The sequence below is a fragment of the Oryzias latipes genome, chromosome 10 (assembly GCF_053564925.1).
Source record: "Oryzias latipes strain Hd-rR chromosome 10, Olatipes_Hd-rR_3.1".
In the NCBI taxonomy this organism is placed as follows: domain Eukaryota; kingdom Metazoa; phylum Chordata; class Actinopteri; order Beloniformes; family Adrianichthyidae; genus Oryzias; species Oryzias latipes.
This window is the reverse complement of record NC_136246.1, coordinates 3430683-3445655: the sequence shown is the minus strand read 5'-3', so window position 1 is coordinate 3445655 and position 14973 is coordinate 3430683. Positions and strand designations below refer to the sequence as shown.

General features: G+C 40.3%; 1 protein-coding gene across 1 annotated transcript in view; it reads left to right on the top strand.

Annotated features, from left to right (window-relative positions):
* Positions 1-11379, top strand: part of rxfp1 (relaxin family peptide receptor 1) — a 159205-nt gene extending 147826 nt beyond the window's left edge. The window contains exons 16-18 of the mRNA XM_011473132.4: positions 6855-7265; positions 7595-7813; positions 10246-11379. Coding sequence (XP_011471434.1) covers positions 6855-7265; positions 7595-7813; positions 10246-10649 — 1034 coding nt within the window. The 3' untranslated portion in view covers positions 10650-11379. The remainder of the gene's footprint in view (positions 1-6854; positions 7266-7594; positions 7814-10245) is intronic.
* Positions 11380-14973: the final 3594 nt, after the last annotated feature.

Genomic DNA, 14973 nt, shown 5'->3' with positions numbered 1-14973 from the left:
GGTCTGGACCTGACCTCTGTTCAGCCAGCGTTCAGACTCCAGCTGGATCCAGACACCTCATCCTCCACCCATCTTCACTGTGACGTGAGTACTGTTTATTATTCTTGATATTTCTGATCTGAGTCATCTAAGTGTGAAATGATGGGTTGTTTTGTAAAGAAAAGGGAAAAATGATAATGGAGGAATTCTTTCCATGGAGAGGTGTTGATCAAGCCTTTGAAGACCTTCAAATATATCGACAGGGTTTTGGGGTTTTGGAGAACTTTTTTCAGTTTTTGTTACTTGTATTAAACAAAGAGTTGTGTGAATAATTATGATGGTACTGTTAGACACAAATAAAGGACAGTTTTTTTCTTGTTTTGATAAATTATTTCTCACTTAAATGTTTGAGTTTGATTGAATTTTCCAAATTGTTTAATTATGAACCTCGCAGATATGGATGCCAAATAAATAAATGCATTGAGAACTCATGACAGTTCCAGATGCCAAGACAATTTGTCTTAAACAGTTTAGAGGTTTTTTGGTTGGAACTGCTGGTCAAACTTCTCCTTATTCCAGATAACTAATGAGACTTTGCAGGATTTGCATCAGTTCAAACATTGAAAATCCAGTAGACAGTCATTTTTCACTCTGTCAAGCTCAGCTGTGTCGCCATCATTAGTCTAAAAACGTGATCAGAAGCAGTTCTGTTTGTTTAGTCATTCATCTTAAACTGAAGTTTCTAATCTGTGTGTTTAACAGATCCAATGACAGAACAAGTGATGGATGGTGAGCACAGAAATGAAGGTGCTGTGTGAAGGAAGCTCCTCTGTAATGGGTCTGTAAACTTTTTTTCACATCCTCTGCATCAATTCTGAATCGGCGTGCACCTTTAAATGTGTTCAGGGGAGGAGCTTTTTCCATGTAGTACCATCAGCTTGATTTGGCCGACTTTTCTTGACAGATCTTGAATAATGGGATAAGAAGCGCTGACCCTTCTCACACCAGAGCATCAACCATAAACCTACCAGCTGCCTGTTGCAGTGCTCTAAAAACTCATTTCCTTTCCAAAACATTCACCTTTTCTACCTGATGAATGTTACATTTGCCAGATGTGTATCTACTATAATGTATCAATAATACTTTGTACTGAACTAAGTCTTTGTCAAATTAGTATGTCATTTCACACTAATGTTGTAACCAAAATGGGCATTTTTAGTTTACATTCATTTTTTCTTACATTTTCTTTCACAGCCCATCTTTAAATTAACTGTAAACAAAATCAAGAAATGATGAAGTTCCAAGCAAGAGGAGCGGGAAAGGACCATCACTTAATCCAGGAATGAAATCTCAACTAGAGGTTTACTGACTTCAACTGGCACTTAGTCTAACTTATGCACACGCAGTCTCACCCATTTAGTAAAACAAGTTTTTATTTTTATTTACTGTACTCTCGACTCACCAGTGTTTTTATATAAACTGTTATACAAATCCATTTTACTTTGTTGACAGAGACAATGTGGACAACTGTTACTTTGTGCTGAGTTATCTGCTGTTATGTTGAAAATTGTATGTTCTGACAAAAACTGTTATAAAATTCAAAAATAGGGTTGTGAAATATCAAATATTGACATTACATAAAATAAAATGTCCGATTTGTTCAGTTTTAAGTGTTGCTCAAGATGTTTTTGACTTTGCTCTCATCATAATAAAGGTCCAGATAACTGTAGAATATTGTTCCTAAATTACTGTTACACTGTTGTTTTTGAGCATGTTCAGAAGACAGCACAATGTCCACAGTAAACCTTTAACTATATTATCCTTTGGTTTCCAGAGAACTCTACTATAAATACAGTAAAGAGTTCTCACTGTAATGCAATGTAGTTACATATAAAATGCAACAATGAACGTTAAAAAAACTCACAGCCGTTAGTGGGGAAACTGCTTCCAGTAAATAACAGTACAATTACAGTGAAAAGTTCAACAGTGCATGCTGGCAGTAATACACCATAATTATAAAACACAGCAAGGCACAGTAAAATAACAGTGAAGGGTACATTTATTTTCCCAGCAAGACACTTTAGTTTTAATATACAGTAAGATATTTTAAAGTGCATGCCTCACTGCTGCCAGTAAATCAGTGTAAATGACTGAGTAAAGTTTCACAGCGTAGTCAGAAGACTGGGTCAGTTTATCAGTGGGGTCAGAATCTGCAAAGTGTTTCCTCTGAAAGAGCTCTCTTTCTCTGGAATAAAGCTTAAAGACAAACGTCACTGTGTCTTTTCAAACATGTTCGGATCTACCAAAAAGCAGGCCAACGGGTCAGGCCAAAACTCTGGGAGCCCGATAACAAACGCCCCAGCCAAGGGTGAGAAGACACTCATAAACAGTCTAAAATGTGGAAGTAAAAAATACAACAGTTAAAGTATAAAAACAGCTAACATAGGAAAATATAAAATAAACTAAGTTAATGCAGAAAAATGTCTAGAACAGCTAGAATGTAAATTAATATATAAATAAATACATTAATATTGAGGTGAGCAGCACCCTGACGTACACATGAGAGCACCTGACACCCCTCAATGAGACATAAAGACTTCATCTTCTTCCGTTTTGTCCCTTTCGGGGTCACAGGGCTGCTGGAGCCTATCCCAGCCACTTGTGGGTGAAGACAGGGGACATCCTGCACAGGTCGCCATTCTGTGGCAGGATTTAAGATGGTTCAATTTAGTCTCTGTTTATGAATTCGGTTGAAGGACCCACATAGACATCAAGACTCCTCTCTGATCGGTTTCTGTGTCGAGATGCCATCTTCACAATGATGCTGCATCAGATTTTGGTTTCATTTCATTTCTCTCTTTATTAAAACAGAGACAGTACAAATTATAAACACATCTGTGTATTCACCAGAGTCAAGCACACTCTGGTATGCTGTAATACCAAAAGAAGTGCCACATCCCAGCAGAGCAGCATCCAACGGTCACGTGAAGCCTTACCGTTCTTGTCATGTTCCTACAGCCTGATTCCAGCTTCAGTCCTGGTATAAAGCACGGAGACATTTCCAGGGAACCTTTGTTGACAGATGAGAGAATCACTGAGAGGAGGAGCAGAGAAGCAGCAGAGAATGCATCAGTGTGCAATGAAAATGAGACTTTGACAGAAGAAGATTTCTCTTTTTATTTGTCAAGGGCAACAAAAGTGTCCAAATAACAGAATGATTTATTCTGTATGAAGATGTGATGTGTGGCCCTGAAGAGCAAATTACATCAACAAATCACTCAATGCAAAAACATAATAAAGAAGGCAACAATTAAAAAAGAAAAGCAAATAATAAAAAAGGATTTTAGAGATCAAAACACAATTCAAGAAGCCAAAACACAAATCCAAGAAAATGAAACTAAATAGAAAGGAAATATTTTGGAAAACAAAGGTAATTTCCAGAAATCAAAATGAAACGTTTAAAAATGAAACACAATAAGAAACTGGAAAAGATAGTCTGGGCCATCACTGATTGGATAATAAGGTTTAAGTTTTGATGTTAGATTTATAAAAGTGTCTTCAATGTCTGCATACTAATAAAAGTTTCATGATTAGTATGGAGCAGATCCAGCATCGCTTCATGCTTAACGTCATGTCATCGTCCAATCAGGGATGTTTCATAGTACATACCTTTACCAGTTCCTTTTTTGCTAAAATTTTTAACACTTTGTTTTGATTCCTAAAAATTACGTTTGTTTTCCAAAACACTTCTTTGTTTCTTTTTTTTTTTACGGTAATTGTGTTTTGGTTTCTGTTATTTTGTTTTGATTTCTAAAAATGTAACGATTTTCTATTGTTTGTTTGCTGTTTTAAATGTTGCTGTGATTTTCTATGTTTTTGCATTTCGTGACTTCTAGTTGTGATTTGCTGTTCAGGGCCACCGTACATATGACAGGATGAAGACATTACACAGGTGTCAAACTCCAGGGGGATATTCCAGGAAGCATGTTTAAACTACCCTGACTTTAACTCTGAACTCTGGCTGAAATCCGTCTGAACTTGCTTACTCTGGGTATGTCGATTCCAAAAGACCAGATATGAGTTAGCGTAATTACGCTCAACTTCCTTCCTTCCTTCCTTCCTTATCAACTTCCTTAGCCTCAGACTTACCGTGGTAACTCACATAACCTGATTTCTGGAATACCTCCCAGACCTCAATGGCCACTGTCCTGCATGTTTTCTAACCAACCTGCTATTGAAGCTCCTTATTGGCTAAAACACACCTGATCCAGGTAATCAACAGCAGATGAGACAGGATTTCTGAAGTTTGACACCCCTGCATTCGAAGCTTGCTTCATCGTTTTCTGTGATAAAGTAGCCCGTGCCTACTTTGTGCTCATCATCTGAGCCACTCAGCCTCCTGTCTCATGGACCGAATCCCTCTTTGATGCCCTTCTTAGGGGGGAGGGGTGGTTGACAGACTAGCCTTTGAATTATAGTTGTGTTAATGTTAACCGTAGGAATAAATAACTGCAGTGTTTAATATTTACATCTAAATGCTTGTTTGTTTGTTCCACTCAATAGAAGCTCTTTTTGGAAGCAAAGCTGTCTGATAAAAAAGTTCCAGATGACCGATTATCAGCATGCAAACTGAGTAGGACTAATGTAAAAGTATTTTCAGTTTTCCTTCTCTCATTTGTGAGTTGTGCATTGTGGAATTTTATTTATTTATTTTTTATAGTATTTCACTTATTTTGTGATCTCTTCATTGTCTGATTGTTCCTTTAAGTGTTTGTTCCACATTGAAGCCCTCACATCCTTAGGCAGACTGTTCCACAGGTGAGGCCGTCATTGCTGAAATGAGGCCTCGCAGTGGGTTTTACTTCTGGGACCAGCAGCAGACCTGCACCAGAGGACCTGAGGGCTCTGGCAGGATCATAAACTAAAAGTAAATCTGATAAAAATGAAGCACCCATTCCATATAAGCTTTCATAAACCAATAAAAGAACCTTAAAATAGATCCTAAAGCTGACTGGCAGCCAGTGCAAAGATTTCAAAGATGGAGTAATGTGCTCCTTCTTTTAGGTTCTAGTTAAATGGCGTGCAGCCGAGTTTTGTCTGTTTTGTCTTAATTGAGCTTTAAAAAGTTCTCTCCTATCCATGTTTAAATATCTAAAACCCAACTTAAAAGGTCATCAATTTGTCCCAAGTCATCAGGAGACACAGCCACATATAACTGGATGTCATCAGCATAACTATAAAAGTGTATGCTGTATCTCCTGATGACATCAGCAAAGCAGAAGCATATAAAGGTTAAAACATGTGGGGCCACGGACTGAACCTTGTGACATGTCAGTCTGTGCCTCCCAAATGACGCATCATTTACACTGAAAATAAAATCTCTTCCTGTGAGGTAGGGCTCATACCGTTCCAGTGATTCCAACCATGTCATGGAGTCTGTTTAAAAGAATGGAGCGGTCAACTGTGTGGAAGGCTGCATTCAGGTCCAGCAAAACTAAAACTGATGTTTTCTTTTTGTCAGTGCTGGACCTGAAGTCATTTATAACCTTGACCAGAGCCTTCTCTGTGGAGTGATTGGGTTTCAAACCAGACTGATATTTTTCTAAAAAATATGTTTTTCAATAAAATAATTGAATTAAATAAAAACTAGTTTTTCTAAAATTTTACTTAAAATGGCAGGTCTGACACTGATCAGTAAATATCTAGATGTGAATCATCTAAACCGCTCTTCTTCAGAGTGGGTCTCACCATAGCCGTCTTTACGGACATGGAGAAAATCCCAGTCTGAAGAGAGCGGTTAACAATGTTCAGGAGCTCCTCCTCAGGATGAACACATGGACTTAAAAAGTGAGGTGGGGATGGGATCCAGGGAACAGGTTTTAGGTTGAAGTTGGGAAATCACTTTCCGAAGCTTTGTAGCATCAATCAAGCCAAAACTCTCTGGTGCGTTCTTACATACCAAAGGGAATACAACAGACTGAACTGTTAGTGGCCTTTGATATTAAATCCAATGTTATTTATCTCATCAGTGAAGTGGACCCTAACTCTTCACATTTTGAACTGCTGAGAATAGAACATGGACTGGAAGAGATTGGATTGATTAGTCGGTCAATGGTGGAAAAAATAAACTTTGGTTTAGAATAACCGTCTGCTATTAATTTTAGGTAGTATTCCTGTTTTTCATGTTTAATAAAGTTGCTGTACTGTATTAGAATTGTTAGTTTTGTTTTGTGGAAATTTGTTCTGCACCCCTATGATTCTCTTAAGTCTTTTGGTTTCCTCTCTTCTCCAAGGAGGAGGTGCTTTGGCTTTAACTGATCTTATTTTTAAAGGACTTTGTCCAATATTAACATGAGTTTGTTATTGAAATTTTGGACAATTTAACAGATGAAGTTAAAGTATCTGGTTGGTTGTGTTCTAGATATGAGGTGAAGTTTGAGGGTCTAGACAACGCCTTCTTTTTGGAAGTGACTTTGTCTTATATTTTTCAAAGTGCTGCTCTGCAACGTTGAGGCGTTGAATGCATGTAGTTTAAACCTTCAGGTAGAAATGAACCAGTATAGTGACTCATTCAGATCTGCCTGAGTGAGATGATCTGAATTATTCTGCTCAAGCCAAGGAAAATACACCTGCTTATCCCACACAGAGCCACAAATATCCTGAACACAATTTAGCTCAATCCATTTTATGCATCCCTTAGACTGGAGGACGAGCACCTACAGCATCTACATCTAAAGGAGAGCTGTCAAATGTGCCTCTGTCCCTTCCCTACCTCTGAGGTTGATCTGATCACAGAAAAGCTGCTTGGAAAAGGATGCTGCTCTGTTTAGTCAGATACTCAGTGCCAGTTTTAAGACACAGCTTTCTTCTTTCAGGCGCAGATGGACTCATGGGCGTCTACCTCTTCATGATTGGTTCGTATGACCTAAAGTTTCGAGGCGAGTACAACAGGCACGCCCAGTCCTGGATGGACAGTACCCAGTGTCAGATCATTGGCGCTTTGGCCATGCTGTCCACCGAAGTGTCTGTGCTGCTCCTCACTTACCTCACTCTGGAGAAGTACATCTGCATCGTCTACCCTTTCCAGTACTTGACCCCTGGTCGGCGGCGAACTGTCACCATCCTGACCAGCATTTGGGTGTTCGGTCTAATAGTAGCCTTCCTGCCGCTGGCTTGTAAGGGCTTGTTCCGTAATTTCTATGGGACAAACGGAGTTTGTTTTCCTCTTCATTCTGAACAGCCAGAGACGCCCTGGGCTCACGTTTACTCCATCGTCATTTTTCTCGGTGAGGAATTGTTCTAATGCTGAGGACTTTCAACTGCCCCTCAACTTTATAGCTGTATCCCAGCTTAGTCTGCAGCACACATTCCATCTCAGAACAGGAGCATTCATGTTGCAACAACACATGTATACACATCCTTCCAAAAACTGTCTTAATTGAGAAAAGTGTGTGCACCTAAACCCTCCACCATTATTTGTGTGTTTAAATTTACTTTATGTTCACTCTAAAACCTTCTGTGAAGTTGAAGTTTCATCAAATGCTGATTGCCTTGGATACCTTTCAACACAAGTTATACTTGTTGTCATAAAAGCTAAGGAGAATCCTCTTTTCAGGTCTGAACCTGGTGGCGTTCCTCATCATCGTCTTCTCTTATGCAAGCATGTTTTACAACATTCAGAGAACTGGAACTCAGACCACCAAGTTCAGCAACCACATTAAAAAAGAGGTCACCATCGCCAAGAGGTTCTTCTCCATCGTCATCACCGATTCGCTCTGCTGGATCCCCATCTTTGTCCTTAAGATCCTGTCTCTGCTGCAGGTGGAGATTCCCGGTATGACAAGAAGCTACGTCTTTTAAAGCAGAACTCATCTGAGAATTGCATGCTCATCGACCTGAACTTGCTCCCCTAATGAACTTTTGATGTTCCTCTAAAGAATTAGGTCTTGTTTGTGGCAAACAGACGATGCACATGAACAGTTATCATCCTGGAAAATTATCTGGCATAAGGTCTGTGGATAGACTCAAAAGCCACCAGAAATCTACATGACCATTATTGTTCTTTATTACCTTTGGTGGTAGAGTTTGAGTTCACAGACAGCAACACAAGCCTCTAATGGAATGTATTCAGCAGAGTCAAGTCTGTGCTGACAAATGGGGCACCAGGGAATCTGCATTGTTTCCTTTCTAGCCTAATCTATGCAACATTTCACTGATCTAATTTTGGCTGAGCTTTGGAGTTAAGAGGATGAGACTGTGTGACAAAATGTGTTAGGTTGCAGCGCAGAAGAAAAAGCTCCACAGAAACACAGAATGACTAAAACAGAAGACGATTAGATTATATGTCACTGACACCTGTTCACTCAGTCTGTTCACACTCTGACCGAGTGACAAACCGTCTCTGAGACACAAACGGTCGTGAGCTTTAATGACGGCTTTCATCATGAAAGGTGTATACAAATGTAGTTTTTTTTAATCAGTTCTTTTCATCTGCAGCTCTGGATTAAGATAATCTGAGATTAAAACCAACAAAGAGGTTTGCCATACAACCACCCCCTTCAGGATTTAAGTCCTCATTATTGAAGTTTAATGTTTAAGAGACCAAAACCAAACCGTGTGTTTGCAGGCTTTTCCACAGCAGCTGTCACTGGAAGGGACTGATAAGAGCGCCTGCTCACTGTCAGTGTGGTGGACAGCAAGGCAACACGCTTCCAGGGACTCAGCCTCGGAAGAAAAGACAAAGCTAATAAAATGTCAGAGTTTTCTCTGACATGAAATTGGCTGCAGCAAACAGGGCCCGGACGGAGAGTCTGTTAGGAGAGGAAGGATCCATGTGGGAAGAATCTGGTCTTTGATAGTGGTTGCATCTCAGTCCACAGATTTCAGTCGTGAAAGCACTGGTGACTCAAAGAGGGTAAACTGTAAACATACTGACACTTGATTAAATCAGTTCTAACAGTTGAAGTAGCTTCAACACCTGGAACGGTAGAAAGTACTCTGACACGGGTCACTAACCCCCCATGTCCCTGAGCCACTCATTCTGTCGTTGACCAACATTTCTCTGCATGTCCCTTGTGAACTCAGTGGTTCATGTGGTGTAATAGAATCCCAACACTGCAGCATTTCATCCAGATTTACAAGACGATACCACAACAGCTGAGACTTTTATTAAGATGTCAAGAACATTCCATCAACAGAAACAGATAAAGAAATGTCTTCATGTCTGCGGAAAATGAACATTTTATTTTTATTAACGATATCCCTATCAAGATTTTGGCCCCAAGCAGATTCCGAGTCATTTGATTTTGAGAATCTGCCTGATTCGATGGACTGAGATTCGATCAGATACTTTTGTAAAACATTTAAAAAATGATCAAATGTAATAAACACATCCAGGTTTTCCCCAATTTTTATTTGATTAACCTTCCTTTATCATTTAACACTGAAACACAGCACTTCTGTGAAGTAACTTGAACAATCAAGTACAAATAATGCCACTATCAACTAGAAAGAATAGTTAACTAGTAACTAGTAAAAATAGCTAATAATTAGTCAAGTGGGGAAAGTTTGGTGATTGAAGCTTTAGGATCTTCAGAACTATTGAACATTTTTGATCATATACGATTTCATCTCCATTAACAATTCTTAAAATTAATGAATTTCTTTTAAAATCGTTGTTGTTGCATAAATATAATGAGTATTGATTTCTAGCTCATATCAATGTAAGCATTTATTTATTTCTGTTGTTTTTGAGACATTGTTAATTTTTTGCATCACGTTTTCCCTGAGCTTGCACTTTGTAGACGGCCCCCTGGCAGCCGTCTCACTGTCGTCTGCTTGTTGGCATCACAGAGAGAGCCATTCTCATTAAAAAGACGCAAAAACCTGATATTTTTTTTAAAAATACATTTGAAGGTCGTTTTTTGCATTAAGACAGATCAGTAGTCACTTGCTGTCCGTTTTCAAATATTTATTAAAAGAGCCTGGAAGTCCAAATCTGTGAATATCTGGCTAATTTTACAGAGCTGGTTTTGTGCGCCTCCTGCTCAAACTAGTGCCGTATTTCCTGCACTTGATGGCAATAAAATGACGTGATCCGTTCATGATGTACAACATGATCAGGCCTAGTTTTCAGTCACATGATCAGAGTAGGACATCCCTATTTTTAGCACAAACATTGATTATTGTATTACACAAGCATTCACATATTAAAAGCTTAATCTCGTTGACTGTATTTCTCTTTTTTCTGACCCTCTTGGTGCACAGGAACCATCAGCTCGTGGGTCGTAATATTCATTCTCCCCATCAACAGTGCCCTGAACCCCATCCTCTACACCCTCACCACGCGGCCTTTCAAAGAGACCATTCTGCAGGTGTGGGCTAACTACAGGCAGAAGAGACCGCTGTTCAGTGGTCACCCTCCTCATCACCCGTCGCTCACTTGGCAGGAAATGTGGCCCATGCAGGAAAACAGCCTGGGAGGGGCCCCTCTGGAAACGGCAAACGCAGCAGCCAAGCTTACCCCGGTGGAGGACAGCAACGACGGCTACAATGACTTCATCATGCAGCAGCAGCTAAAGCAGCTGATAGTGCTGCCAGTGTGCACAGAGAAACAAAACATGCATCAAACACACACACACACAATCGCACAAACCAATGAACTCCTCTAAGGGTTTGGCCGGCCCTGTATTGTCTGTACACAAGACTTACTGTTTTTATGTTCCTTCACCTTCAAGGTTTGAATTCATGGTTAAAAAAAAAAAGGATTTGTTTTTCCACAATTTTGTATGATTTTTTTCCCTTTACGGTCAAAAACCTTTACAATGTTTTATGCACATTTGTGACCAATGTAGCAGCATAGACAACCAGTTGTAAAGTACAAGGCAGTATTGTTAGCAGGGGGAGAAAATGATGAAGGTCAAGTGTCTGACTGCATATATGTGGCACCAATAGTGTTTCAGATTCACTTCTGTGTCTCATGGAGGCATAATTGCAGCAAAGGGAGCCTGTGTGGGTGTCAGCATCAGGGCTGCTAAAATATTAGCATGGGTCAGAATATGGCTGCAATGATTGATCCCAGGCATTAGTGGCTCAGAGGTGGAGGGCTATTGAAGAGAAGCAGCACTTTTACAGTGAAAGTGGCTTCTGTGCAAAGATGGAGCTTGTTCTTATCGATTGGCCATTAAACCAGAGTTTGTGGATCTCAGAGTCCCAGCAGTAATGCAGCAGTTTGATTTTTTTTAAAGATTTTTTGGTTTAGTGAAAGCTAAAAGTGAAGGTGTAGCAGGTGTTTCATCTTTCTCCTTTCAGGCATCTGTGTTCACATTTATTTTCCCTTCACATTTTCTAATCGGTTAACCCACAGAGGAAACATGTTCTAGTGGCGATAAATTATGAAAATGATTCCTTTAAAAAAAACTAATTAATGTCTCAAAGACAGATGTGTCTCCCTGGTTTATTTATATAGTTCTGGCCCTGATTTGTGGGCATTAAAGCTCAAATAGGAGTGTCTCTGTGCATATTTGTAGTTCCCTCTGCACCCGCTTATGCACTCTATTTACAACAACTCTGGCAAAAAAAAAGACCCCATTCCTTCTGATTTTTGTCATTATGCAGGGGATTAGGTTTAGTCTTTTTTTGTATGCCTGTTGCTCCATCATCCAAAACTGAAACGCGTCTCTGTGTGCCCAGATGGAATATCATCAGTGTAAAAATGAATCCAACATGCTTTGGAACATGTTTGTTTTCATTAGTCTGGATTCCAAACCTTAGACCTTAGACTCAACATGGTATGTCCAAAGCGTCTTCTATCTTTTAGCCCTTTTTTTCTTTCAGAAAAACGTTTTTTAAGGACGAGGACATTATTTTAAAGACAAGTTTATCAACAAAACAACATTGTATCACAGAGAAAATGTCACTATTTCTCCAGCTGCAAAGAAAGCGCATAAGCTAGGAGTCATCTCCATGTGGTTAGTTTGTCTCTATAAAGAGCTGCTTCATTCCTGGAGCTGCATTCTCAGCTCTGACAGGTGTAAGAAGCACCACTCAGTTTTCTGAAAAACATCCTACAGCTATTTACTCGCTCTTGTCAATGGGCTTCTTTGACTCTTACCCCGAATTTACACTGGTCTGTTTACAGTGTATCTCTGTGGCGTGAGGAGTCTGTCTCACACCCGTCAATTAATTGAAATTGACTCTGTTGCATCTCCGGTCCGTCCCCCCTGGATCCCTGAGGAGTGGTTTGTCCTGTCACCCCGTGTGGAGCAGCTCGTCCTGCTCCCTCATCGTCCTGCTCATCCAACACTTTAACGATCAAACCCCATGCCCTCTCCATCCTGACTGAGTCGGTGTAAAACACATGTTTGTGTCATACATTGTTATGTTTTTGAACCTCCACAATTAAACTTTTGTCTTCCATGATGGTGTAATCCCCAGTAAATATGAAATGAGGTCTAATGAGGTTTTATTTTGAAAGTACAACAGAAGTTTTATTTTGAAACCTGGACCTGTTTCCAGTTCCCCAGCTTTTTTTTTTTTTCGCTTTTAAACCGCAGCGTGAACGGAAGTAGAACTACGCGTGAAGCTTGCGTTGCGGTGTAGAGGGACGAACACGGAACGCATACATAGAAGAGGCAATGTGTGTGATGCTTTTCTGTGTCAACGCAACACAGATGCACGGCAATGGAGATGCAACACAACGGGGACGTGCCACAAACAGACCAGTGGAAATTCAGGGTTATGCTGCATTTGGTCACTTCTATGTGGACATGCAGCATCTCACTGCTCAATGTAACCAAAAATGACTTCATAAGCCAGACGTGTGTGAGAGGAGCGACCGCCAATTGTTTTTAGCCTTATTACGACATGGAGCAGTGTCTTTGCATATCTCATTTATAATCCATTGAAGACATGGATGATGTTGAGAGATCAGGTTTATTTTTTTGAGGAGCTCTACAAAGACTTCGGTAATCATGTCTCCATGGTTCATGAGATCATTCAGAGACTTTTCCAGTGCGGATGTTGGATTTGGACTACACTCGCTGATCGCATCATTGAACACATCATAGGCCCAAAGCTGAATCCCTGATTGGTTGTTGTGATGCGTCGTCCTTGCCAAAGTTCCAACTTTTGAACTCTGGATGCGCTGCGACACTTAACCCTTGTGCTATCTTAGATGACCCCCCCCCCCCTTCCATTGACGTGTTCTCCCTACCATGACAAAGGTGGATAAAGTTGGAAAGATTTCATGTAATCCATGGACACCAGTGAAGATCACAAATCATTGAAGAAAAAAGGTTCAGAGCTCTGTCTAGTGGGTCTAGATGACCCAACTCCCAATGTTAAAGTGACTAGGATAGAACAAGGGTTACATTGCGCTGCTGCCAGACCTTCGTGCCACGCCCAACGCTCAAATCGTGCCGCAGGACCTAAGATCACGTCTGTACCATTGACTTAACATTGAAACGTGACGTTCAGTGTAGATGCAGCTGAAGTCCTCCTGGTGATGCCTTCATCCAGCTGAAGGCTGTTCCTCCTCCTACCTGAACTTGCACAAATCTTTACCCCCATCGCTGAAGGGATCCTGAGTTTTAAGTTTATAAGTCGGGGCTGTTCACGTGAAAGATGCAGCAACAGCAGACTGGTGTGACCTCATCTTTATGGAGGGGAGACGCTCCTGTGTCACAGGCTGAATACTGTAAGGTGTCTGAGTCCTTAGAAAACATGATGCACCAACTATTTCAGTTCAAATTTTTAGCATCAATCACCAGAAGGGGGTTTCAGCTGCTGCAGCAATGTGCATCAGTCAAACTACAGATCACTGTGGAGATTGGGTGTGGACGGTTACCGCAGCAGGTGGGAGTGACCCTCCTCAGTGACAGTAGTAAAGCTGAAGAAGCCTCTTAAATTCACTTTCAGTTTGGTTTCTACTGCTCTGTTCTTAGGATCTGGCTTTAGGGGAAAGGTCCCCTCTCATCTTCTGGATCTAACTACTTGTTTATAAGTGTAGCAGCTGCAGTTCAGGAGGGAGGTACAGTTATGTATTGATTCCTTCAGCTGTGTTAATCAGATATACACTCATTGGGTCTGAAGAGGCTAAATGCAAGACGCAAATACTTTGAAATATCAACTGAACCAACAAACCCGGTCCACATACTGTTTGTTCATGCAGACTCCCACATCCTAGCATGTTAAGCTGTGAGGACGCCTAAAGATGCACCTGAAGCCTGGCAGGCCAAAGTGAACTGCTCCAGCAGCAGAACCATGTCTTTACTACACATTGAGAAAGTATGAGAGCAAGTCAGCTAACAAACTGACAAGAAGATCAGCTCCCTGTTTTCACAGTGAAACGTACGTGAGTTCTGCTACATAAACCCCATTAACAGGTTCATTTAGGTCCAAATGTAGATGGAAATTTTACCTTGAAATGATTGTGTTACAGACTGAAGTCTATCTACCAAAACAGCACTCTGACATGTCATTCATGACCTTTGTAGTTCCAAACAAGGTCAGGCTGTTTCTAATCATTTTTAACCAGAGCACTTATGGGTAAAGGCCTTTTTTTATTGTTATTTCAGTTGATATTTTTGAACTATTTTCTTAAGATTTGGAGACAAGTATCACAGTTTTGATCATCCCTCTTGCCTTTTGTCCAGACGGTAAAGAAGAATGATTTTGGATCCATTTTTCCTCATTTTGTGTCTTTGTTTTAGTCCCTCTAATTTATTTGTTCTTTTAAATCACCAATTGATTATCCTCAATTAATCCTTCTCCTGAGCAAACATAGAAGGAAATTCTGCATAAAGACTGTTTGCATCAGTGAACGGCTGAGTGGAACTTCCTTCACATTTATTCACATTCTTCCTGCCATCAGATGAGTGCAAATGAATCAGTCCACAAAGTTTTTACTGTGAAGCAGCAGCCAAGAAAGGCAGGATGATTTTTGAAATGCAGTTGTTTATGGAGAGTAAAGAGAAAAATACATTCAGCAGGCTG